This window comes from Artemia franciscana, chromosome 18 (assembly GCF_032884065.1).
Source record: "Artemia franciscana chromosome 18, ASM3288406v1, whole genome shotgun sequence".
In the NCBI taxonomy this organism is placed as follows: domain Eukaryota; kingdom Metazoa; phylum Arthropoda; class Branchiopoda; order Anostraca; family Artemiidae; genus Artemia; species Artemia franciscana.
Window position 1 is genome coordinate 23,591,029 of NC_088880.1, and position 27,847 is coordinate 23,618,875.

Sequence of the window (27,847 nt, forward strand, 5' to 3'; positions counted from 1 at the left end):
TATCCTCAACGCCTTTAGTTTATTTGTACTCCATATAAATTGAAACTTCTCTTTCACATAAAGGGAAGTCTTTCAAATCCAAAAATTTATGGGGCCAACTTTTCAATATGTCTTGAATAACAGAGGTAAATCTTCTATTGATGAAGACCCCCCTGCCTTTCCATCATAAACAGCAAGAAACATGTAGTACAAAAATACTCTTCCTCCCCCTCGAAGAGTAAAAGCACCTAAAAAGTATAGCATTTACAATTTTTGAATAAGTAGGACACTAGGGGCTATTGATTTTTCTTTTTCCTCACCTGTACTTCGAGTAAAAATAACAACTGATGCTCATGGCTAAGAGTTTTAGATCCAAATCTCAATAAAATACCATAAATTCGAAACACTATACCTATTTGATTTTCTTAGTAAAGGTATCATCCACCAATCTATTTTTAAGGCTTTTAACCTTAAACATACCATTTTTCAACGAGCCTTCAACCGTAGCCTACACCAACGCGGCAAGATGCTTAAGCCAACGAGTTTATTAATTTTAGGTCTATTCATTCACCAAACCAGAAGTATGATTTTTATTTATTTGTTATGACCATACGCAGGAAGCTTTCACTTGTAGGGTATAAATACAAATGTATAATAAAGCATATGGAGAAACTAATATAAATAATTTATATTTCAGAACTAAACCTGGGATCCTCATCTCATATTGACACTGGTAAAGATCACTTTTTGGTATTGACCTCGGAAACTGTCAAAAAATTGTAATTACGCAACATCGTCTGAAAGGTGGTTCCAGCGATTACAAACGGGAGAAACAAAACTGTTTGAGCCAATTCTTTTTTTCACTTTCAGGAGATTTCACTTCTGGGGTTTGTAAGGGTGTTACCTAGTAGCTCTGTAATGCGGAAATGTAAAGGATATACTCGCGTCCAAATTAATAGTTCGAAGGATGGTTCTGAATATATTTATGTCAGAATGGTTTGATGGATACCACACGCTAGGGAAATACTCAAGAATAGGCCTTACTAAGGCTTTTTATAATATTACTTAGACTTTTTAATAAAGATTGATGTAAGCTTGTTTATAAATTAATTCTTAAACTTTTTTTTTCGATGATTCTCAACCAATTTTCAACATATTTTTAATCTAAAAATCTAATAAAGTAAATTTCAAAATGTGATTTAGCAGATGGATAAAGCTGAATCTCAGCTATTGAACGGTAAAAAAATGTCATGTTACGTTCCATTAGCGAAATTTCAGGGCTGCAGGACATAGCATACAAAGAACATGCACAGGGAGCATAAGCATTAAGAAACCAAATTTTCTCATATTTTGTCTTAAATACATAGATAGGGTTGACCGACGATTAATGATCATTATTGACAATTCAGTTTTGGAACACACCCAAAGAGGTCGTTCTTATTATTTGTTTGAATATACCAATGATGTAGTAAGGTACCTACTACATATTTTAATTCTTATTCAATATTGAAGGTTACTTTCAACTAATAACAAAATTATTTTAAAATTAGCATAATAGGAGAAAAAAAAATGGTTGGTAGAAGGTTTTTACTAATGACACATTTTTTTTTTTATGAATTTCTCTGGAATAGTTTATTTTCTAGCCTTATAGCCTTTTCGAAAACACTGATTGAAATAAGACTCTGTGGAATAGATTACTTTGGAGTTTGAGACGTTTCATTTATTTTTATACAGAAGACACGAGAAATAGAAGATCTAAAATTTAATGTTTAACTGGCTCTGAAAACACCAGTCAAACAGTAGAGGTATTTTTAATACATAAAATGAGTAGTCCCAAGTCTATTTAAAAACTGGTAAAAAATGTACACTTGGATTATTTGTTAGACTAAAGAGGCAATTGTAAAAAGCATACTTTATGACGAATTAGTTCCTGGCCAACGGTATGTTATAAAATTGCAATGGGTTTAATTCCATTTTAAAACCGGACATACATCCAGAAAAGGGGCTGTTTGGCCTTTTTTTCTGGAAGTCCCAATTTTCTGTAGAATTTGTTTATTTTTTGTACTTTGTTTTATGTTGATTCCTCGGTCCTCGGAAATACCGGAGTCTAGAAGGAAAATTCTTTTCCCACGTCTGCTTCTAATATTGAGAAGCACAATTATGATTGCACAATTAGCTCATACCAACCCCCCCCCCATCAAAAATATCCTGAATCGATAGATTATCTGTTTGTTTGCTTTCATGATTTACTTTAGGATTCTTTTTTGTTTTGCATCGCAAATCCTATTGAGAAAGATAAAAACCTAGAGGGATTAGCCTTCTGTGAATAAGTGAAAAAGTTGGCTGCTACACCAATATTTTTTGATAGTCCTTAAAATAAAGTATTGTCTGAAATAAGCAGTGTAAATTAATAAATGTTTTTTTTGGTTTTAAAATACTTTCCAAAATTGATCACTCTAATTGCAACTTTCAATCTTGTTCCCTAGAAATTTCGGATATCAATTCACACTCCCTCACAACATACAAAATTTTGCAACGAGAGCTGTTGGAAAACATTGGAGTGGCAGTCAACTTTTTCGCTCATTCATAAAAGACTCATCCCTCTGGGGGTTTTATTTTTCTCAATAGGATTTGCTTCTTTCTTTGCAGACAGTTTCTTAGGGTGAAATATTTCGCATAATCCTTTATTGTGTTATTGTTAAGGTTTATTTAAATTAAGTATGGTTACATTCAGTTTTCTTTTTAATTCGATAATCATTTACGTGATCGCTGGATAGCCGAAAACATGAAGAATATGAGCAATTCTTTGCAAATGACAATGCTGCATCTTAGGCGTGGTATCAATAACCGGCATCCTTTGATGTTTGCAAACAAACTGGATAGAATAATTCAAAACTGTAAAAGCATTTTAGCTGGAGGCTGATAAACCACTAATATTAGTTGGCAGTCCATTCAAATTCAGATCAGTATCCTACTAGCTTTGAATTCGTGAGGACTGAATTTTAATTCCTAACCCAAAATGTGTGGTAAGTCAGCCTAGAAATTCTGTAGAGTTTGCTAACTTGCAATGTAAGCAAGTCTAATTAAATTAGGCAAATGAGCCTTTCAGGGATGGATCCAGACTTTATGTTGTGGTATATGTTTGGTTTTGTCACAAGCTGTCTAAACTTGGAAATTTGTTTTAAAAGATTCTTTGGCTATGGGAAGGCCTTGTTGAAACAAATTTTGTTGAATAGTGATTCTTGTGGGTGAATATTCCCTATTAAGCAAAGCAAATTAGTCCATGAGCCCTGCAGACAGTGGGGCAAGGTCTGTATTCTGATTAGTTGAATTGTTCATTCATATTTTATGACCTGGTAAAATTCTAGTTAACTGACTTCTTGCTATCTCAGAAAAGAGTTAAGTTAGGAAGTTGAAACTTTTAGGGATGGGTCTACAGGCTAAAGTATGGGTAAAATTCTAGTTGATTGACTGCTTGCTATCTTGGAAAATTGTTGGGTTAGGGAACGGAAATTTTCAGGGGTAGGTCTACAGAAGAAAGTTCAGTAAAATTTTAGTTTAGTGACTTCTTGCTATCTTGGAAAGGGGTTAGGTTAGGAAAATGAAACTTTCAGGGATGGGTCTACAGGCTAAAGTATATCCTGGGAGGTAGGCTATTTTAAAGTACCCACCTCTACTCCTTCTCCCTCTAGAGAGCCCTGAAATTTGCCTACATGACAGGTCTGTATCTTGAAATTTTGATAAAACAATATTTTACCTTAATCTTCAGTTACCAGTTGCTTTTTCTCTGCCCTTAGTTCTGAAAATGCAATTCATGTTATTTGAGTAGAATTCTGACCCATATCTATATTTTTTTTCAAAATTTAGGAAATGTATTTGCATATCTTTAAAACCTTATAAAATGGGATTGAGCAAAGCTATGAAGCTGAAAACAATTTTGTTGTACCCTACTTTTCGTTTGCTCTTTCAGGCTTCAGGAAAAATAATTATTCAATAAATATAGAATAGAGACTCACCCTGCTGCCCACAAGGCTCATGGACTAATTTGCTTTGCTCTATAGGTAATATCCACTTGCAAGAATCACTATTCAACCAAATTTGTTTCATCAAGGCCTTCCCATAGCCAAATAATCTTTTAAAACAAATTCAATCTCAAACTGAAAAACTGTAGATAATCTCCATTGCATTAGAAGGCATTTCTTCAAATCAACAGAGCAGGAACATAATATTTATTTTTTCACCAGTTCACTGGCTAGTTTCAACTTGGAAGTGAAAGTAGACAATTATCATTAATGGATGTGTAAGTTTTTTTAATTATCTTTTGACATCCTAGTATACAGAAATTATCAGTGATGACTGGAAATAGTATTTAAAATATAATTTCATTCATAATGTACAGCCCAAACATTTCCCTTGGCTTCAAAACCCTGCCCACTTTATGCATTTTTATTTTGTTGAAGGGGGATTTTAGAAAGCTAAAAAATGGATGTGCATCTAGAATTAGCATTTCTAAGTGCTCTAAAATGGAAACTATGCTGCTCTGCAGCATAGTTTCCAGTTTGGACAGCTTGTGATGAAACTAAATATTTACCCATGTTGTAAACATGTGAGTTTCCTTTGAAGTAAGCCTTGGCTATCTGCACCCCTTCCTTCTTAAAAAATAGAGGTAAACTAGGCCTGGGCTTAACCCAGACCTCAGATAGTCTCTTTATTCAAAACTTCTGATTCTGTCAGCAAATTGGCTTGTAAAATGGAATCCTTAGAAACAATTTAAGGAAAAAATCAACAAAATATGTAGATTTTGTTGACAAGGACATCATTTTGTCAAATTCTGGGGGGGGGGGGCGAAGGAGGAGCTAATTTTCCCAAGTCAAAGAGTCATATTGCCAAAAAAGATATACTAAAGTCAACTGATCTCTTTCTATGGATGCTTGAATTATGTAGGCCTATCTTAGTTTTGACAAGTGTCTTGAAGAAACTAAATTTCAGCTAGGGAGGGGGCAGTTGCTTTTCCTGCTGTATAGCAAATTATGCCCATGAGCTAAGGTAGGCTAATGAATCAGTTACCTGGTAGTCTTGCAATTTTGTTGGTGAAATTAAGTAAAAATAGGATATCAGTGTACAGTTGGGGCAGTTGAGAAGGAAACACCTCTAGGTTCTGGATTTCACCCTGAATCCAAATATAACATTCATTCACATTCATATTAGAAATGAGCTTTACTCCTATCACTTCTAATGTGCAAATATATACCCTGAGTTGTAGTCCTATGCAGCACTGAAATTTTTGCAAGTTGCTTTCCTTCAAATTGATTTAACAGTTTTTCAAAATTATAGAAAATTCACTGCATCTACACAGTTCAGGGTGTATTTTTACAAAATAGGAAAAATGAGGGTAAAGTTCATTTCTGATGCAAAGGAGTGTTAAATTGGGATTTAGCACAAAATTCAGATTTTAAAGGTACGTCTTTTTCTCTCATTAATGAGTTAATCAGAAAATTAACCAAAATATTCCCCATGCATTTTCCTTTCTTGATTATGCCATTCTTTTGTTCAAAATAGACTAGATTTAATTGTAAAGTGTTTTCTTTTTGGATGCTCCAACTGTACACAGATGCTAAAAACAGGTTAGCTTACTGTCCACTAAATCCAAGAAATACCTGTGATTTGAAAGCTCACACAATAAAGAACTTGAAAATTTCAAATTGCCCCAAGGTAGATGACATCAGTGTACCATACTTCTGGGCTCCTTAAATTTGCATCTCAGTAATTTTTTTAATAGGCTAGTAGAAAGCACTTGGAACTGACTTGTTCCAGGGCAATCAGTCAGAGGGAGGACATTGACCCCCCTAGAATAATGAAACTTTTCAAAGCCTTAATCCACCCCAAATTCATATTTGGCATGTATTATTTATTTATTAATACCAAATCTGTGCCCGGGAAGCTCTTCGTTATGACCCTCCTGGACCGCTGTACCACTTTCCTCAGAAGCCAACAAAGAATCCAACAGGCTGGCTTCATGCCAGGAAGGTCCACTGTGGAGCAAATATTCACAATGCAGCAGCTGATAGAAAAGACTCGAGAATTTCAACAAAAAGCATATGTTGCCTTTGTGGATTTCAAGGCTGCTTTCGATTCTGTTGACCGGCAATCACTCTGGCTCATATGGAAAACAACGGGACTATCAGCAAAGTACTGCAACCTTTTCGAGCGGCTCCACAAAGGGACTGAGAGCTGCGTGCAAGTCAATGGCAGATGCAGCTCATCTTTTGAAATCAGTACTGGAGTCTGTCAGGGTTGTGCTGCTGCCCCAGAACTATTTAATTGTGTCATCGACTACATTATGACTCGGACCATAAACCGCCTCCAGTTTGGGTTGCATTACAGTGATAGAGTACTTTCAGACGCTGACTATGCTGATGACCTTGCTCTTGTCTCCGATTCACCATCAAAGCTCACAGAAACCCTACAAATTTTTGCTGATGAAGCCTTAAAGATAGGGCTGTCGATTAATTGGCAGAAGACATAAGTGATGTTTGTTGAACCCCATAATTTGCCATGTCCCCCGCCAGTCCTAATGGTTGGTGACAAACCAGCTGAGATTGTTGAGGAATTTACATACCTTGGCTCTATCCTCTCAAATGATGGATCAATCCTTAAAGATCTAATGCACCGAATTGCCAAAGCCTCAGCAGTAGTGGGAAGACTAAACGCCCTTTGGAGGAAACCTTCTATCAGCCATAGGACCAAGATGCGCATATACAATGCTTTGGTGGGATCCGTGCTTCTTTAAGGAGCCGAAACTTGGCCAGCCACTTGGTCTGTGCTTAGCACTGTAAATATAGCTCAAACAAAACACCTTCGCCGCACTGAAGGACTACGTTGGCACGATTTTGTTAGCAACAAGAACCTCCTGGCGTTAACTGGTCAAACGCCCTTCTCAGTCCAACTCGCCCAACGAACACTACGCTGGTACGGACATCTCCTTTGCTTGCCCCCTGACACTCCCGCACAAACGATTTTTGACTTTGATCCCGTGCTGCACGGTGGGAAACGCCCAAGAGGTCGTCCCCCAACCAGATGGAAGGACACGACAGGTGCCTTCTTAGTCATGGCAAATATTCAGGAGGATGTCCACATCCTTGCAAGAGACCGGTCCAAATGGAGGCACCATGTAGCATCACTCTCGACGCCAGAAGCATTTTCAGCAGGAGCATTAAGTCAAGTCAAAATACGGTAAGCTTTCAAGCTTGTCACACTAAACATATTAAAAAGAAATTATGACAATGCCGACAACATAATACACACACACAAATCAATGAAAATTACATGTCAACCCTCTCAAGAAGACAGACTAGTCGGCTCTGCAGTCTGTACAAAGATCTGCATCAGCTACTGACAGAAAAAAGGGAAATTATTATGGCCTAGAAGGTTCTAAATTCTGGATAATCTTCCTTTCAGTTAGGTAGTACCACCAGAACAAGAGGCTACCCATGGCGTTCTGTTTCCATTTTATGGATTATTTTGATGGACTTTGTCCTAAGGACCATAGCAAAGGCTGTGGTAGAGCATGAAATGGAATATGAAATTAAAACTCTCAGGCTTTGGCTATGCTGATTCTTTGAGTGTCCTAGATGAAAATATTAACAAAATCACATATTTTTGGAGATTTTGAAAGTTCAGGGTTCAGGAAAAGGCTAGAAAAATAATTTTAAGAAGACTAAGTTGCTGAGACTAGGAATAAATGAACACAAAGAGGTGATGTAAGGAATAAGAAAGATTGATCAAGTTGATAACTCGGTAGTATTATTAGGAGAAATGGTGGATACAGTGGAGATGTTAAAAGCAGCATAGAATGATAAGTTTGCAAACCAAAATTGGAATGTTAGAAGCTACAGTGATGCCAGCAGTCAAGTATGCTTCGAAATGTTGGTGCTCTGGAAGAAGGTGGAGGATTTGTTAGATATTTTCCAGGGGAATTTTCTATGGATTGTTTTGGGTAATGAGAGCCATTTTCAAGCCTCTTTGTCTAGACATTGTGTTTTTTTATTTATTTCTTCTTTTTTACAGAATTTGTATTAGGTTGGGTTGGTTCTCATCAATTTGTTATGCCCTTTTGCAAATATCATCCTGCTCTTTACTTTACCAACAATTGGGTAATGGGAAGATACACAGTGGCATCAATTCATAAGAATTTAGAAAGGGGTGGGGCAAAATGTATTTCAGAGGGTTTATTTTTGTTATTTTTTTTTCAATGAAAATACCAAATAAAACATTTTTCAGCGAAAATATCCCCCTTAAAGGCGCTTTTAAAATCTGGGGGGCCCTGGTTTCCATGATTGCCATATTTGCAGCCTTAGTATAATGGCTGTTTGCACTTGTTAAAAAATTGTATAGATTTAAAAAAAGAAAAAAAACGCAAGGGGGTTGAATCTAGAGGATGTATAGGCCCCCTACACTCCCCAATCAACACCACTTAATACACTCAAAGTTCCCATAGCCAAAATGTCAACATTAAGCCTTTTAAAAGCCCATTCATCTCCTTTCCAACTTTCAGAATTCCACAGTTTGATGAATCTGTATTCTTGGTACAGAACTAGAAGGGGAGAAAATGAGCTCATTTGAATTGTTTGCTCTTACTTTTTGTTTGTTATTCTTGTATTACGTTCTTTGTTAGTATTACTTGAACCAGTACATGATTGTTTAGAACTAACTAGGGTAGTTTAGAAAGCTGTTTTCTTTATTTCTAAATGCAAATAGCAAAAGCAGCTGGAATACCTATTTATTCAAATCCATCACCAGTCAAGAGTGGTGTGCTGCAAGGTACTATCCTTGGCCCTACCCTCTTCAGTATTTTTATCAATGATGCCCCTAGTGTAGCACACAATTATTTAACTTTATATGTAGATGATTCCAAACTCATTGGTGGTATCGGAAACCAGCTTGATGCAGATGTTTTTCAACGTGATATAAATGAGCTTAATAATTGGGCAAATGCCTGGCTATTGAGCTTCAACACATCTAATGCCATGTCCTTTATTTGGAGAAAAAAAAACTTGCGTTTTGGGTACACTCTCAACGACCTACCACTTGAGGCTGTTCCCAAGGATAGAGATCTGGATGTCTTGATTGATGAGAAACTTAAATTTGATTCTCATGCTGCTATTGCTGCTTCGTCAGCTAACCAGACCCTAGGAACAATAAAAAGAATCATCAGCAGTTGCTCTCCAGGAGTCATGACAACCCTATACAAAGCTCTTGTTCAACCAAAAACTTGAAGTTGGCATTACACTTGCATCCCCTTTTTATAAAAATGACAAATTCATCCTAGAAGCAGTCCAAAGGTGAGAAACAAAATTGATTAGCAAATTCCAAACAGTTCACTATTGTGAGTGTCATTGTTGCCTCAAACTACCAAGCCTAACATATAGGCGCAAACGTGGTGATGTCATAACTGCCTTCAAACTTATCTCGACAAACATTGTCCCTGACTTATTTTCGTTTGCCACCACCTCTTCTACCAGATGTCACTCAAAGAAACTGTCTAAGACGTCATGCAGACTCCACCAGAGAAATCAGTTCTTTTCAAACAGAGTCACCAGCCTTTGGAATAGACTGTCAGAATATGCTATCTCTGCAACTTGTCTTGAAACTTTCAAATCAAGAGTGCATGCTGAATGGAGTGATGTAGGGTGGAAGTATGATTGGGCAGCCCATGAGTCTTCAACTCGTCTTTAATTCTTCACGGAGCCTACAAGGAGGAAATCCTTAGATTGCTCCAAGCTGCAATTTAAGGTAATAGTTTGAGCTAATGTAAGCCATCTGCTTATAAAGTGAAACAAGTTATGTTTATTTTGGATTTTAATATGTTCTTTATTTTGGTATAAATCTAGAATCTGGGCTATTGAGAAGGAAACATTTTAAGAAAATAATTCTTGCTTCTTAATATGCAGAAAAATTGTAGGAACAACTTTTGAAAGTGATTGAATTATGCTTTACCTTCACCCCCTCGCTAATGTGCAAATATAGAGCCCAAATTAAATATGTCTCATGCATGTTGCGATGCGTTACTCTGTATACTTATAAATTGAACCAACACTGACGAAATTAAGACACAGGAAACTACATGGAAAATGCATAGGTATGCAGTACTTATCTGTTATAGTGCCTATGTTAAGTTCTTCATCCATTGCCAGACTGCAGAACCAGTTTCTTTATAGTTTATTTCAGCTTAGTATGGGATAAGACACAGCTTAGTATGGGATCAAGACACAGTGACAGAATAGAAGAGAAATATTTAATTCAGTCTATATATTTGCACATTAGGGGTTGGGGTGGAGATAAAGTGAGGAAACAATTTTTACTTCATAATGTGCAGAATAATTGTAGCTAACATATTTTGTATCTAGACCAGGTTGGGCTAAATAGCCCAAATTTGTTTCTAAAGTAGGCTACTATATTTTCATTATCTTTTATGATATTTCATTATGATGTGTCTGAGAAACCGGTTCTACTTAGATGAAGAACTTATAATTGGCGCTATAACAGGTAAGTACTATTTAGGCTATATATTGTGGGAAATTAGGGGGGAGGATTAAGTATAGTGTAATTACTTTCGAAATTTATTAACTACAAGTTTTTTGCATATTATGAAGTAAGAATTATTTTCTAACATGTTTACTCCTCAATAGGACCAATTCTAGGCTTATACCTCTATTTTATATGCGATTTTTTTCAGGAATCTTCGCCTATCTCAATTACCTGACTCCCAAAACCCGAAAGGATGTTCTAGAAACATTAATTAAAGGACTACAACGACTTGAATACAGAGGTTATGACTCAGCAGGTATGTGCCATCTTTTTTTTGACATTTGAGTGTTACCATTTTTGTGACATTGCCTTTTCTTGCAATATTGTTGATGAACAATCTGTTCTGGTGAGACGTTGTTGATAAAAAATCGTGTTCTAGCAACCAATAAAAGTTTTGTTGATCAACAATGTGGATGAAAACAACCTTTTTTTTTGTACAGTTTACAAGAGAAGAAAAATTAATTTGTCATACAGGTTTTGTACATGTTGTTAACTTGATTTCTGACCTAAAATAAGAAATGATAAGCTACATTCTTTTGAATTACCCACCCCTTTCCCTCCAAAAGGCAGTGAAGAAATCTTGTTGTGTTTAATGGAAAAATTCAGAGTTGATGAGACAGTGAAAAGGTTTTCAAACAATGAAAATTACAGGAGTAAACCTGAGTTTGATTGAAAATAGTAAAAGAATGCTCAGTTGATTTTGAAAATGTTGCTGTTTATTTCCAATAATGAAAACAATTTGTGTTCTTGCGGCTGTTAATAAATAATTTGTTTACCAGAAATTTTACTTTAAAGTGCCAAGGGCAATTAAAATGAAATTTGATTCTTTGAATTGGTTAAGTGGAAACCTAAACAACAGTATAGGTTTTTTAAAAATACGAAAACTTGGGAACTTAATTTTGTACGAAAAAGCACTTCGTAGGCCGTTATACAGTTTGAACTGAAAGAGCAACAAGTTTGAATATGAGGAACGTGTATGAAAAATCTGCAGAAAATGGGCAAAAAAGTATATTCAGAAATGGGCAAAAGAATTTCAGTGTGGCCGTACAGTGTTTATGATTCAGTGTGGTCGTACAGTAAAAAAATTTAGGCAACGAAAAAAAAATGTTAAAACCGACAGAAAAATCTTAGGAAATTTCAGTTTTCAGGTATGAATACCTAAGATGGTGACTGCAAGCAAAAAATGTTTTCATTTTGATGTATTTGGTACTTCAAATATTTAGTATTCATTTTTCAACTTAACTCGAGATGTTTAGCCTAGGAACCAACCGAAAACACTAGCAATAAAAAATAATTATATACTGGATTTACATAGGCTATTTTTCGAAATACGAAATATATGACCCTTGCATGCATAGATCTTTAAACTCTATGCAGAAGCTATTGGGGTGCAGAGAAAAGATCTAAAACCAAGTATGGTCAAAAATGTTCAAAAGGCATTTGCTTGTAAAGCTACATCTTCACCTGAACATCAGTTCGGGTCATTGGTCACCAATTTGGCAATGTTACGAGACTAATTTCTATAGAAGACCGTATCTTAAGTAGTTCATGACTTCAGGCAAGTTCTAGTGCCTTTTTTAATAATCAAACGTGATTGGAGGGCAACCCCCCCCCCTCGCCCATCATTTTCCCAAATACTTCCAATTAAAATTTTTACATAACCCTTTTTTTCAGCATAGTTGAAAGGTCCAAAAACCATGTCTTTGAACTTAATTCTCTATGAAACAAGCGAATTTGCGACGAAACAGATGCTATAAATTGCAGAAGAAGAACAAGATATCAATTCATTGGATTCATTAGTCTCAGACTTATTCATTCACTGAGCCAGAATTACTGTTTTACTTAGAATTTTTCTTGGAGAAGGATGTAAATCCGACTAAAATATAGGAAAATTGTCCTCTTTGCAATCACTTTCTACCAGTTTTCAACCCTTAAAGACCCTGAAAACCAAATTAAAAATACTGGGTAGAAGGATAAAACTATATCTCAGCTATGGAGTAATAATAAAATCTTCTTTTTCCTATGATATATTAGACTTTTAGCTTTGATCGTATCCATGGGGGATTACCGGGTTGGAACCCTCCCCCTGATTTTTTTTTGTCCAATCCGTAAGATTTTTTTTAAAGCTTTTTCCTTTTTTTTCTTTCTGTTGGTGGATTTAGTTTAACCAAAAGAAACAATTATAAATTTTAACATCAGAATTTAAATAGAATATTATTCATTTGATTAATTCAATTAATTATGATTAATTAATTATTATTTATTTATATAACATGATTAACAAAATTAATTTAATTAATTAATTTAAAAATCACCAACAATTAAAAATTTTCTTGTACGTAGCTTGTTTTAATGATTGTCATTTCTAGAGGCATCAATACAACTTTCGTTTATTTTTCTAAAATGTCAAGCTTGATTTAGAGCTTTTCGGAAAGGTAGTCAGCTCCAAGTTTTTAAGAATGGGACCAATGGGAAAAAAAGCATAAATTAGTCGTCATTTTCATTAAATATCTTTTTTGGTGCAGATTGTTTGATGACACTGATTTTTTTAGGAGTTGGAATCGATTCAGCTGATGGTAAGGGGATAGTTCTTGTCAAAAAACGAGGGAAAGTCCAGGCCCTTGAAAATGAGATTCTTGACAGTAAGTATTCTTTACTATTAGATTGTATCTTCTTATATTATTTCTTTTATTTTATTCCAGTTCAAAGTAAAACTTAATGTTTATTATTCTATTTATTAATGTATTTATTGAACCTTGGAACCTCCTATATTTTCTGTGCGGACTTTTAAAGAACTTTCTATTGAAGAAACGAAGATAACAGATGACCACAGAAATCACTTTTAAAAATCATCCATCCAAAACGTTTTGGTCCTTTGACTGGTTTAAATTTTCTCAAATACAACCCAATCAAGGTTTAAAATATGGGACTATTCAAATTCGTTTGACCTTACCTTAGAACCTCCTCAATTATAAGCAATAGCCAACGTCTCCTCACACTCTAGTTGAATTAAGATGAGTAGGCTCTTGTCGGTTGATGTGGCTAATGGTAATACATAAAGTATTTTGGGTACTTGTATGCTAATCCCCCTACCGCCCAAGTTATTCATCCATTGACGCATAATAGTACCATTTTTTTTGTTAGTTTCTTTCAGCTTCACGCGAGACAAGACAAAGAGAAGTGACAGAATTAGATACAAAATATATAACTTGGGCTATATATTTGCACATTAGGTAGGGGGGGGGGGGGTAAAGTATTTGGACAGTGTAAAGTTAGAAAACAATGATTACTGCATAATATGCTGAAAAATTGTATCTAACACATTAGGCACACAGACCCACTATACTTTACCCCCACCACCACCCTAATGTGCAAATATATAGCCGAAATTTGTTTTTAAAGTATTATATTTTTATCTTATTTTGGTATATTTCATTAGGATTGAGCGTTAGAGAAACATGCAAAAGTAATATTTGGTAGGGGTTCTATCATACATGTACTGTATTCTGTATCTAATTAGGTGATTAATTTAAATTTATGTATAAGATTAAAAGCATTCAAGCGCGAGGGTACTCTGTCTTAGATTCGTATGTTAACTAATTTTGCTTGTAGAGTATATGGTTTAAAAGTCAAGTTTTTGGATTCTACGGTTTAATATATTTTTCCACAAGTTTTGGAAGGTCTTTGAAATTTACGTTAATCTTTAAGAAGAAGCATAATTCGGTGTACTCTAAAATTTGAAAATAACATTAGGCTACCTGTGATTCCGCAATGTGACTGTTAATTGAAGAAAATGACTTGATTTCTTCCAATAGCATTCGATTTAATTAAGGTTCAATATCAGTTGGAATTTACAAGCATTTTAAAGCGATTTATGTTTCTTCTTAAAAACGACAGCCAAATCGAGAATTTGTGGAAAAGTTTATGACATGAAAATAATACTGTTTATTCATAAATAGAACCAGTTTCATTAAATACTCTATAAAACTGACATAATCAGTTTGCTACAAGGTTCTAGGCGTTTACATCCTCCCCCTCCCCGCCGGAAAATACCTTTCCGCGGAAAATACCCCCTTCCCCCCGTGGAAAATACATCCCTACTAAAAAGGAAATTATTCCCAAACATTTCTCGTTATTGAAAATTCCTCCCAGATAATCTCCCCCCTTCAGAAAACTCCCCAGCGAAAGATGTCTGAATGTTTCCAAATAATAAAATACTATCTGTAAACAATGAACAAATTAAAAAACTTAAGAAAGCATTTAAAATTCTGCAATGGGGTTCTATGATTGTTTTGTAGATAGAGAGGGAGGGAAATGCCTCAAAGAGTGCATTTTAATGCCAAAACATCTCAGCTCTCATTGATCCATCAGATAGATACAGAATTAGTTCTAAGGGAGATACTATGGGAGGGTTGAGGTAGAAATTGATGTATAATCCCCTGGATTGTAACCAGAATTTTTGTAAGGAGGGTACCCCTCCCCCCTCCGTTCTTGTAGAAACTTTAAAAACGCATCAAAAATGTGAAATTGATATCCACTCTCTTATGATTTCTGGGTTATTTCTGGTCTACGCTGTTATTATGAAAGCAAAGCTGTTATTTGGATAATTTCAGGGGGAGGGGGGACGCCGGCCGACCTTGTTGGCTGTATGTCTTTTACCTATGAAGCAGCTTATTTTCTGTTTCGCCTTATTACATAGATATGCTATATTTTTAGCTCTTAGCCATCTCAGGCGTTGCGTTGAAAGTCGAACAGAAATCCTCATGAATAAGTTTACTATTATTTGAAAAAAGGCTTGTCTCTACCTAAAAAAAAGAGTACTAGAGATATTGTTCGAATTTCAGTAGCTGAGAGAAAAAAAAATGATTAAAATGTAAACCGATTAAGTTTGCTGAATCTTTATTTGGAATTTTATTTTGTCAAAATTACGAAGGTGTTTTTAGTCTTTAGAAGGGTTTCCTTGAAAACCCTTCTGAACCCTTTTTTTTAATGACACTTGGTATTAACCAAGTGACAGCAATCGCAAATTCTGTTGTTCTGTCGGTCCCGGTTTTGCTACTTTAGGCACTTCCAGGTAACCTAGGACGATGAAATTTGCGGGCTTATCAAGGACCGGACCAGATTAAATTAGAAATAGTCGTTTTCCCGATTTGACTGTCTGGGGGGGAGTGGGGGCCGGTTAATTCTGAAAAAATAGAAAAAATGAAATATTTTTAACTTATGAACGGTTAATCAGATCTTAATGAAATTTGATGTTTGGAAGGATATCGTGTCTCAGAGCTGTTATTTTAAATCCCGACTGGATCTAGTGACATTAGGGGGGGGGGTTGGGAGGGAGAAACCTAAAATCTTGGAAAACACTTAAAGTGGAGGGATCGGGATAAAACTTGGTGGGAAAAATAAGCACAAGTCCTAGATACATGATTGACATAACCGGAACGGATCCGCTCTCTTTGGGGTAGTTGGGGGGGGGGGCGGTTAATTCTGAAAAATAAGAAGAAATGAGGTATTTTTAACTTACCAACGGGTGATCGGATCTCAATGAAATTTGACATTTAGAAAGATACTGTGTCTCAAAGCTCTTATTTTAAATCCTGACGGGTCTGGTGATATTGGGGGCAGTTTGGGGGGGAACCTAAAATCATGGAAAACGCTTAGATTGCAGGGATCGGGATGAAACTTGGTGGTAAAAATAAGCAGAAGTCTTAGATACGTGATTGACATAATTGGAACGGATCCGCTCTATGGGGGGGGGGGCAAATTCGGAAAAATGAGGTATTTGCAACTTACGAAAGGGTGACCAGATCTTAATGAAATTTGATATTTAGAAGGACATCGTGACTCAGAGCTCTTATTTTAAATCATGACCGGCATTAAGCCTCTGATTTTCCTTTTAAATCAATCTATTGATTCTTAGAACTTTGTTAGAGCTCATACCATATGAGCTCTTGGCTCTTAGCTCTTCTTGCCTCGTCACAAGTGCCATATGAGCTCTTAGCTCTTGTTCGTATGACTTTTAACGTTGTGTTGAAGCCGCAAAGATAGCTTGGGGAACCAGTCCTCTCCAAAAAACAAACAAACAGAAAACAAATGAATAGATTTGTCTCTGAATGCTCTGAAAATAAATAGCCTAGAAAAAGATCATCAAAACGAACAACTGTTAATTTTGCTAAATCTTCATTCGGATCTTCTTTTTTTTTGTCAAAATGACGAAATGTTTTCAGTCTTTAGGAGGGTTTCTTTGAGAAAATCATTCTTTACCTTTTGGAGTGATTTCAAGCTCGGTTAGTACGGTTTTTGACTCTCCGTTGAAACCGAATGGAAAGCTTAGGGAATCTTAAAAAATTTTCTTAAAAAAGAAACATCAAAACAAAAAGTCGGGGTCGTCCCCGGCTTGAAAAAAAACTAGTCACATTGTCACAAAATAAAAAGCTGTGAGAAAAAAAAAATCCCTAAGTCCTCAGCTGCTAAATTGGGATCTTTTTCTTTTTCTTTTTTTTTTCAAAATAACAAAACTATATTCAGTCTTTTGAAGGGTTTCCTTGAGGTAAGTTCTTGTTTTTTTCCTTTAGGTGATTATTTTTGGCGTGATTTCAAGTGATATTATTATGACTTTCGACATTGCATTGAAAAGGGACAAAAATCCTCAGGAATTAATTTTTCTTGGAAAAAAAAGCAAACACAAAGCGAAAAGTAGCTAGGGAACAAATACTAGACACATTGTAAAAAAATGAATAGCTGAGAGAAAAATCACTAAATTCACACATGCTAAATTTGAGTCTTCATTGGTATTTTTTTCCTTTTTTTTGCATCAAAATACGAAAAAGTTTTCAGCCTTTCGAAGAGTTTCGTTGGGAAAATTGTCTCTTTCTTATAAATATGGTTTCAAGTTCAGTTATTATAACTCTTGAACCTAAACATTGCACGCAAAAACTGTAAATTCCAGAGAGAAGGCAAAGATTTTCTATCCTTAGAAAACGGCACAGGATTACATATACTTAGGACAAAAATAGCTACAGTCAGTGCAGTTTGTGTCAATTAAGGAGAGCTCGTGTCCCATAGATTATTTTTTCCCCGCCGGATTTTGAAAAACCCTTTTATAGGGTATTTTCATTGAAGAATACCCTTTCCAATATTTTCATTTAAAAATGACAAAACCGACAAATTTGCCCCCTCCTTTTTAGATTTTGAAAAATACATTTTGACCCCCTCTCTTAAGTTTTCGTGAATTGAGGCCATTGGTAGTGAAGTTTCTGGGCACTTTAGGTTCTGCGACTGATTTTTTTTTATTCCCCCCCCCCTGAAAAAAATGCCTAAATGTATGTATGCTGCTATTTGGCCCTATCCTTTTGCATGCAGCTCTTCTTCAAAAGCAACAACAACAATACAATAAGGGCAGTTGAGAAATAAAAAACACCTCTGGTATAGAAAAGTGAGTTTTTTATTACTAGCCCCTCCCCCCTCCATGAAAAGAAAACCTTGTGTATGTGCCGGTATACTAGTGATCGGTTCTCTCATGTCTCCATGTAGCTCTCCGTCTTAAAAAAAACAACAAAAAAACAAACATAATAAAGGCAGGGAAGGCATAAACAACACCGCTGATATAGTGATTCAAAAGTTGTTAAGATACAAGACGTGAATTAGTAGGAGAAAAAAAAATTACTTTAGCTAATGACCAATTGTTCCAAAAAGTGATGTTGTTTTCTTTATTTATCTCAAATCCGTTAAGTCAAGTTTCGGTAGCAAAATTTTTTTTCACCTTTTCTAAAGGAGAGTTAAGCAGAAACATATAAGTTTTGAAAAACCGAACAGTGGAAATGTACGAAAAGTCTTGGGCTAGTTCTGGGTACTTTGGCAAGAAATGTTGCATGTGGAGGCTAACAATCTATTTTTCTCAACTCATTTTTCTCAACTTACAGTTGTATGTTCGTACTTTAGTCACAAAAAACTGATAAATTTGTGAGCCATTTTTTACAACTTCGGAATGTTCAATTACTTGCAAATTTTATCATTGACAAATTTTTATCTTAGAGAAGATTAAAAAGTCAAGAACAATAATTTTTTTTCTAATTCTTTTTCAAAATTGACTAAAAACTAGAAGATAATTTTTTCTTTAGAATTTATGAATATAAGTGAAAACGAAAGGCGTAAAACTCATTGTGATTTACATAATTTGATTTTTTAAACTCGTTTTCTTCAACTCACCGAGTTTTTTCATTTATGCATTTGTAACTTAGATCAATCTGATATCTATGTTAATTAAAACCGAATCCGGTTTGTGCCTCTCGTTTTCACTTATAATCGTGGATTTGCGACATTTTTTCTTTTCTATTTTTGTTTAATTTTGAAAATGAGTTTTTTTTCTATATTTACTATTTAAAAAAGGCATAGCCTTCGGACTGTTTAGTTGTTCATCGTACCGACAATAAGGGTAAACACCTGTATTAAACTTTGCCGGCAACTTCTATACATTTCAGCATATCCACACATTAAAAAGTTTTGATGAATGACTTCCACTTGGAAAATATTTGTAGTAATAATTGCTACCTCAGACATGCTGTCACTTGGCGTGTGCACTGGTTTCTTACTTTTTCTTTTTAGGATGGGTTTTCAAGAAAGTTTAGTACGGAAAATTCCTGATCGAGTACATTCCTAAAAGATTAGTTATCTCTGGATTGGATACAAAATCAAACTGGAATACTATTAATTAATTTGTGAAATGTGCTAATTATTTTTTTTTTCTCTAGATGGTGAAGGCCTAGCTTTTGATAAAACCGAAGATATCCACTTGGGGATCGCACATACTCGTTGGGCGACACACGGTGTTCCCAGCGAAGTCAATTCTCACCCTCACAGGTCAGGAGAAGAAAACGATTTTGTTGTTGTCCACAACGGTAAGATTGACGTTATTGTTGCTATGGTTGGTTTTGTGGTTTCTGGAACTCCGGAGAATTAGTAATAAGCAGAATATTGGGGCTAAAGGATCTAATATTTAAGAACTGTAACTAATAACTGTGCAAAGAGCTCCCTTTAATATTAATTGATAAATTGAACGTGAAAAAGGTTTTGTTAAATAATTCTGTATAATTACCCTCCCCCTCCTCCTAATATAATTCCCGTGCTTGGCCCCACCCCGAAGTAAAACTGTTGCTTGGCCAATATTAGCATTACCTCGTCTTTCCCCGAGCTTTTGTCATACCAATGTGAATTTAAAGTAAGTTGACACCTTTATCTTCATAACTTTAATTCTTCTTTTATTCCTTTAGTCTTACCAGTTGTTCATCAAAATGTATCCGCGATTTATTTGGGGAAGCTGCAGTGACTTACGTCGTTATTTCTTTATGTATAAATACATATAAGAAATAAGTGAAGATTCCACTGAATATTTTCCCGCTGGCTGCAGGGGAGAGGATTCACTTCGTATAACGTGGGAGAGTCCCAGTCATGATTGGGAAAAATGCTTGAACAAATTGTAAACCTTATGTGCTCTTCTATTAAACAGTGGCATCAATTCCCAGAAATTAGGTATTTTTTCAATGAAAGTGCCATATATATATATATATATATATATATATATATATATATATATATATATATATATATATATATATATATATATATATATATATATATATATATATATACATATTGTGCTGTTGCATTGGTGATTTCTTTTTTCGTTATATAATTAGACTATATATTTGCACATTGAGGGTGGGTGGTGGATGTTAAGTATATAGGGGCTGCATGCAAAATGTAACCTAACTAAAACACCCACTCTATATATTAAATATTTAATTAGAATATACCTTAAACGTAGTTTTTTCAATGGGCCTAAGCTAATTGTCTCCGAATACAGAAATCTAAACTGGTTTTTGTTAAATCATGCAGATCCAAACTCCTGGGTGTGTTCTGCATAATGGACAAGTACCTAAAAAAGTATCCTACAAAATATAGGTCAGAAAAAAAAATCTTAGGGAAATGCCCTCCACACAGGGGGGAGGGGCTCTCCATTGCTGCAAAATTTTGAAAATATATACATGCCCTTTCGTTTTGGGTACACAAACTGTAACCGAACATTATGGCTTATGTTTACGTATATCTCCTGTAGCTATTTTTGTTTCTAGTTTTCGCTTTAATTTACTAACCAATTTTATAAGACGATCCAATTTTTTATATATAAAGGTGATGTTTAGTTTTCAATTTCTGTTCTCTTATCAAATTTTATAAGGAGACTTTCTCCCAATCGATTTTCAACATTTCCGATAAGCATCATAGTCAGTCTTGAAATTACATGCATGTGTTCAAGGAATTTCATTTAACTCGCACCCAGAACTGGTTGGTTATAGCAAATGAAAGTGAACCTCTCAATGGATTGCGGAATTAGCAGTTATCCCATGAATAAGTCAAACAAAAAGGATTTGCAAAACTTGACACCCTGATCTCTGGGAGTTGAAAGGGGACCCCGTCAAGGATTGACCGAAGGCCAGGTAAAAGCCCTGTTCACAGAGATGCTCGATTTCTAGCCGTTCTTACTTTAGATCAAACTTGGTCAGGGCTTTCAAACAGTTCGTGGTAACGAACTGTAGTAAGGAGCGACCCGGCTCAATAGTAACCAAAACTCTAAAAAATGGAATTTTGATACCAATAGCTACATCAAAAGAATCGCATTTTAATGCTGGTTTTAAATATATAAGTTTCATCAAGTTTAGTCTTACCCATCAAAAGTTACGAGCCTGAGAAAATTTGCGTTATTTTAGAAAATAGGGGGAAACGCCCCCTAAAAGTCATAGAATCTTAACGAAAATCACACCATCAGATTCAGCGTATCAGAGAACCATACTGTAGAAGTTTCGAGCTCCTATCTACAAAAATGTGGAATTTTGCATTTTTTGCCAGAAGGCAGATCACGGATGCGTGTTTATTTGTTTTTTGTTTTTTTTTTTGTTTTTTTTTTCCCAGGGGTGATCGTATCGACCCAGTTGTCCTAGAATGTTGCGAGAGGGCTCATTCTAACGGAAATGAAAAGTTCTAGTGCCCTTTTTAAGTGACCAAAAAAATTGGAGGGCACCTAGGCCCCCTCCCACGCTAATTATTTTCCCAGAGTCAACGGATCAAAATTCTGAGATAGCCATTTTATTCAGCGTAGTCGAAAAACCTTATAACTATGTCTTTGGGGACAACTTACTCCCCCACAGTCCCCGTGGGAGGGGCAACAAGTTACAAACTTTGACCTGTGCTTACATATAGTAATGGTTATTGGGAAGTATACAGGCGTTTTCAGGAGGATTTTTTTGGTTTGGGGGAGGGGTTGAGAAGAGGGGGATATGCTGGGGGAACTTTCCTTCGAGAATTTGTAATGGGAGAAGAAAATTTCCATGAAGGGAGAGCAGGATTTACTAGCATTATTTAAAAAAAAAACAATTAAAAAATAAAAGAGAAAAAGCTTTTTCAGCTGGAAGTAAGGAACAGCAATAAAACTTAAAACAAACAGAAATTATTACCCATATGAGGGGCTCACCTCCTTCTAATACCTCGCTCTTTACGCTAAAGTATTTTCGGTAATTTCAACTACTTATTCTACGGCTTTTGTGATTCAGGGGGTCATTCTTAATGAATTGGGATAAAATTTAAGCTTTAGTGTAAAGAGCGAGGTACTGACGATGGGGCGAATCCCCTCATATATGTAATAAAAACATGAGAATACAAAAGTTCTTTACGTAAGCTGATTTATAAGTTACGTAAATCTTTTACCAATAAAAAGATTCGTAAAAAATTAAAAGTTCTAGTTGCCTTTTTAATTAACCAAAAAATCGGGGGGCAACTAGGCTTCGTCCCCCGCTCTTTTTTTCTCAAAATCATTCAATCAAAATTATGAGAAAGCCATTGAGCCAAAAAAAAAAAATATACAAATTTCGTTTTGATTATTCCTCTGCGGAGAGCCAAAATCAAAACATGCATTGATTCAAAAACGTTCAGAAATTAAATAAAAAAAACAAGTTTTTTCAACTGAAAGTAAGGAGTGACATCAAAACTTAAAACGCACAGAAATTACTTCGTATATGAAAGAGGCTTCTTCTTCATCAACGCCCCGCTCTTTACGCTAAAGTTTTTTACTGTTTTAGAAAGAAGAATTGAGAAAAAGAGTCAAACTTTAGCGTAAAGAGCGGGGCGTTGATGAGGAAGAAGCCTCTTTCATATACGAAGTAATTTCTGTGCGTTTTAAGTTTTGATGTCACTCCTTACTTTCAGTTGAAAAAACTTGTTTTTTTTATTTAATTTATAAAGAAAGGAATTTATAACTGTCTACGGTTATACGTAGACACTGATATCCGGCAAACCATGGATACGAACTGGACTTTAGGCAATCTTAGAAAATCCGTTGCACCTCATGAAGCTTGATTTATTTAGTACCAGGAATCCGTATTCATTTCAGTGTTGACGCATCTTTCTCTATTATGAATTAATTGGCGTTTCACCTCCCTCCCCTACTAAAATTTGCCATAAAAAAAATCCAGTGCACGTTCATGTCTCCTTCCAATCAAAATCTTTGCAATGTTTCATAGTTCTCTATATATATTATATTTTGTGTCCCTGAAACAAAAAAAAGGGGGGAGGATATTTCCCGGTTTCATCTAAAGTGAGGGTTGTTTTGAACGATCTTGGTTCTATATACTTTTCATTCAATTTTATCATCCCCATACTGAAATATCCCCGACAGATTTATCGTTTCAGATATCAGGTTCCTTATATCTTAAGGCATCATTTATTATACAGGTTCTGGTTACACCCCTGTCCTTATGTTATCAATTGAATAATATCCATGACTTGTAATTATATTGGGCTCGTCAAAAGCGTGTATATTCCATAATCAAATAGTAATAACATAATTGACTATTAAACAGTGAGAAAAGGCGTTTGAACTGTCGCAAGGCCAATTAATATTATAGGTGCCAAAATTGTCTTGTACTTTTACAGAAGTCTACTTGCTAAAGATATCCTTGACCATGGGCATTGACTTTGAGTTAACTTTCACTATGCTATAAAGGGTAAAAGTGAAAGATGGCAAGATTTTAACTATTTTGTCAACACCGATGCTAACTGTACTTTTGCAACTGATAGTTGTATACTAGGTATACCCGTAGGAACGTATCGGGGGGGGGGATATGAAGAATAGAAATCTTATATAAGAAATAATGATAAAAGTCGTAAATAGCTTTTTTAGAGTGGTCGCAAGGGTAAAACCCCCTTCCCTCCTTCGCACGACCATCCCTGGGGGAAACTTATTGTAAGTTTTATTCAATTTGGAGAAATAAAGAATTAGATCTAAGGAGGAGACGAGGAGAGGGTGGAGATTGAGGGCCGTATCCAGGACTTTCTTTTGAAGGGGTGGGGTACACAAACTTTTAAAAACATCAAAAAGGTTTTTTTTGCACTTCATGACGTTTTTACAAGTTGGACAAACATTTTCATCCCTTATTGAATCTTCAGGTAAATACAGAACTAGTTCTAAGGAAGGGGCATGGGAGAGTGGGAGGTAGAAATTGATATTTAATCTCTCTTGATTTCTGGGAATATTTCTGGTCTACGCTGTTATTATGAAAGTATGGAGTAACAGTGAATCCCAAAAGAAGCAGAATTTTTTCATAGGAGGGGCTGCCCCTTCCTCAGCACCAGCTCCGCCTCGTGGTCATAGAAACTTCGGAGGATGCTCATTCGATCAGAAATCGACAGTTCTAGTCCTTTGTTTATAAGTCGAAAGTGATCGGAGACCTACCAGCCCCTGTCCCAAAACTGTTTTTAATATCTGGCTCTTTTGTTACCCTTTAGGACAGATCGACACCTTGAGGTGCATATTTTGTACTTCCTCGTTAGTGGCTCAATTTTGCGTGTGAAGGAATTTCCCAGGGGGGGGGGAGTGTAAACGCCTAGATCCTTAAAAACAGGGTTTGGTGGAGAGAATAGTAGCCAAACGGGGGTTTAAATAGGGAATTGTAGCTTCCTCGACGTTTGAAAGAGCCTCGGATCAAAAATCATGCTTTTTCATGTTTTAATATCATTGATATTAGCACATGAAAAATTGAAAGACATAAACTAAACTTCCCCAGAAGGGGGTACCATCTTGATGGATATTATCCAATGAAATTTAATTTGTTTGAAAGGCCTAACGCCACCATCTACAAAATGTGAAATTCCATATTCCCTTATGAATTTAACCTCTGATGTCCCTTCAATAGCATGAATATATATGCACTCATACTCAGGGTCGTCATGTATGTGGGGAGGGGGGGACTCAATGTTTGGGAACTCATAAAAAAATGAGTAGGTATAATCGTGGCGCGAAGTACTCCAATTTTTCCTACACCGCCAACATTTTTTGCTCGGCTAAATAAAGACCTCGAAATTACTGATATCTCATCTTCAAAAATCTTGAACTTGGTAGTAGTATCCCCTCAGTAGTTTTAAACCGACACATAGGGGGTAAACTATTCGAGATACTAGCCCCTCAAGACGTTATTACGCGCCTGTGCAATACTATAGCGCACATGTATAGTACACTTACGTCATTGGATTTGCATGTTACGTAATAGGTTTTTATGACACATATCCCTGGATTCTATGACAACCCTATCCATGGATTCCGGCGACAGCCCTAATTTTAAACGCATCCCTATCCCGTCATTTCGATTACAACCAGCAGGCGCATGTTACCTCATTGGTTTTTATGACAGCCCTATCCATGGGTTTCAAGACAATCCTGATTTTAAACGCATCCCTATCCCGTCATTCCGACGACAGCCAGCAGGTGCATGTTTTGTCATAAGTTTTTATGACAGCCCTATTCATGGATTCTATGACAGCCTTCTTTTTTAAGACGTCACTATCCCGTTATTTCGACCACAGCCCTAGTTTTAAACGCATCCCTATCCCGTCATTCCGACGACAGCCAGCAGGTGCATGTTTTGTCATAAGTTTTTATGACAGCCCTATTCATGGATTCTATGACAGCCTTCTTTTTTAAGACGTCACTATCCCGTTATTTCGACCACAGCCCTAGTTTTAAACGCATCCCTATCCCGTCATTCCGACGAAAGTCAGCATGCTACGTAATTGGAGTTGGGGGTCACGCAATCTTACGTGACATAGTATATTTATTGGGAGTGACGCAATTTCGCGTGACATGCTAGATTTCAGAGGCTCAAGGGGAAGTCCCGGCTGTAACTGAGGAGGGCACACATGGGTGCTACGTAAAGACAGTGCACACGTGTGTGTTACATAATGACAGCCCACACGTGGATGTTACGTAATGGCGACGCATACGTGAGATATCGAGTAATGGCACTGCATACGTGGGGTGTTACGTAATGGTGATGCACACTTGGGATGTGACGCAATCTTACTTGTAGGTGTTATGTAATGACGGTACACACGTCGGTGTTACATATTACTTTAAGAGATTTTTTTCTTCGGATTTCTTTGTTTTTACGAAATAACCAAGTCAACACGCGGAGAATTCCCTTTTCCGCTTACTAGAATGATTAAGCTATTGATTACGTGTTTCTTATGCCTGTAAAAATTGAGATGCAGTGGGGAAAATTGATTACTAGAGTTCGTTTATATTTGAATTGCACCTGCTTGCTAAGTAATGCTTGAGAAGGGTATTGTAAACCCAGACGAAGCGATTCTTTACTTCTTAGCGATATGATCCTAGCATTTAGGAGGGAGGTTCTTAGAGAATTTCTAGAGATGTTGTCAATGAGAATGATATAATCTTCTTCAAAACATAGGAAAATACTTCTTACAGAATGTTTAGAGGTGTTTTCTTAGAGAATGATCTAAGTTTGCTCAAAATATAGGAAAATTGGGGCACAAGACATACAACTTAATTCTATTTTTTTGTTCATTATGGCACTTGGTATTAACCAAGTGACATATAGCAATCGCAAATTCTGTCGGTCTGTCTGTCGGTCCCGGTTTTGCTACTTTAGGCACTTCAAGGTAAGCTAGGACGATGAAATTTGGCAGGCGTATCAGGGACCGGACCAGATTAAATTAGAAATAGTCGTTTTCCCGATTTGACCATCTGGGGGGAGTGGGGGGGGGGCTGGTTAATGCGGAAAAATAGAAAAAATGAAGTATTTTTAACTTACAAACGGTTAACCAGATCTTAATGAAATTTGATGTTTGGAAGGATATCGTGTCTCAGAGCCGTCATTTTAAATCCCGACTGGATCTGGTGACATTGGGGGGGGGGGGAGTTGGGAGAGAGACACCTAAAATCTTGGAAAACACATAGAGTGGAGGGATTGGGATGAAACTTGGTGGGAAAAATAAGCAAAAGTCCTAGATTCATGATTGACATAACCGGAACGGATCCGCTCTCTTTGGGGTAGTTGGGGGGGGGGTCAATTGTGGAAAAAAAATGAGGTATTTTTAACTTACGAACGAGTGATCGGATCTCAATGAAATTTGACATTTAGAAGGATATTGTGTCTCTAAGCTCTTATTTTAAATCCCGACGAGTCTGGTGATATTGGGGGGAGTTTGGGGGGGAACCTAAAATCATGGAAAACGCTTAGATTGGAGGTACCGGGATGAAACTTGGTGGGAAAAATAAGCAGAAGTCTTAGCTACGTGATTTACATAATTGGAACGGATCCGCTCTATTGGGGGGGGGGGGGGTAATTCTGAAAAATTAGAAAAATGAAGTATTTTTAACTTACGAAGGAGGGATCGGATCTTCATGAAACTTCATATTTAGAAGAACCTCGTAACTCAGATCTCTTATTTTAAATCTCAACCAGATGAAGCTTAATTGGGGGGGGGGGGCAGTTGGGGGGACGGGAAATCTTAGAAAATACTTAAAGCGGAGAGATCAGGATGAAATTGGATGGGAAGAATAAAAACCTGTCTAAGATACGTGCTATAGTATTGCACAGGTGCTCGTAATAACGTCTTGAGGGGCTTGTAGCTCCAATAGTTTACACCCCTATGTGCTGGTTTAAAACCATTGAGGGGATAGTACTCTTGGTCGGTAAGCGCAGCAATTTTACCGACTTCTACTATGATTTTACAGATGATGCCACAATTTTCTATTTGGTTTAATAAAGAGCATGAAAATAATGACATAACACATACCAAAATAACCATCTCCATCGGTAAATGCAGCGGTTTAACGACTTGTACAGTTATTTTACGTATCCTTTTCGAAACGAACATTATACTAGTTGTTGAAAAAAAAAAGTCGACAAAAGACCAGCCCGTCTCTAAAATCTCTGGC

General features: G+C 36.2%; 1 protein-coding gene and 1 long non-coding RNA gene across 5 annotated transcripts in view; one reads left to right on the forward strand and one right to left on the reverse strand.

The window, feature by feature from the left end:
- On the reverse strand, positions 1–27,771 carry LOC136038778 (uncharacterized). Its single transcript, XR_010620299.1, has 2 exons — positions 27,706–27,771; positions 1–227 (listed from the first exon to the last, which is right to left on the reverse strand). It is a non-coding gene; the product is annotated as an uncharacterized LOC136038778 (long non-coding RNA).
- LOC136038777 (glutamine--fructose-6-phosphate aminotransferase [isomerizing] 2-like) overlaps positions 2,815–27,847 on the forward strand; it is a 70,380-nt gene continuing 45,347 nt past the window's right edge. For all 4 annotated transcript variants that reach the window (XM_065722149.1, XM_065722152.1, XM_065722151.1 and 1 more), the window contains exons 1-4: positions 2,815–3,005; positions 10,715–10,822; positions 13,119–13,208; positions 19,314–19,460. In XM_065722149.1, the coding sequence (XP_065578221.1) occupies positions 2,999–3,005; positions 10,715–10,822; positions 13,119–13,208; positions 19,314–19,460 (352 nt within the window). In that variant the 5' untranslated portion in view covers positions 2,815–2,998. The remainder of the gene's footprint in view (positions 3,006–10,714; positions 10,823–13,118; positions 13,209–19,313; positions 19,461–27,847) is intronic.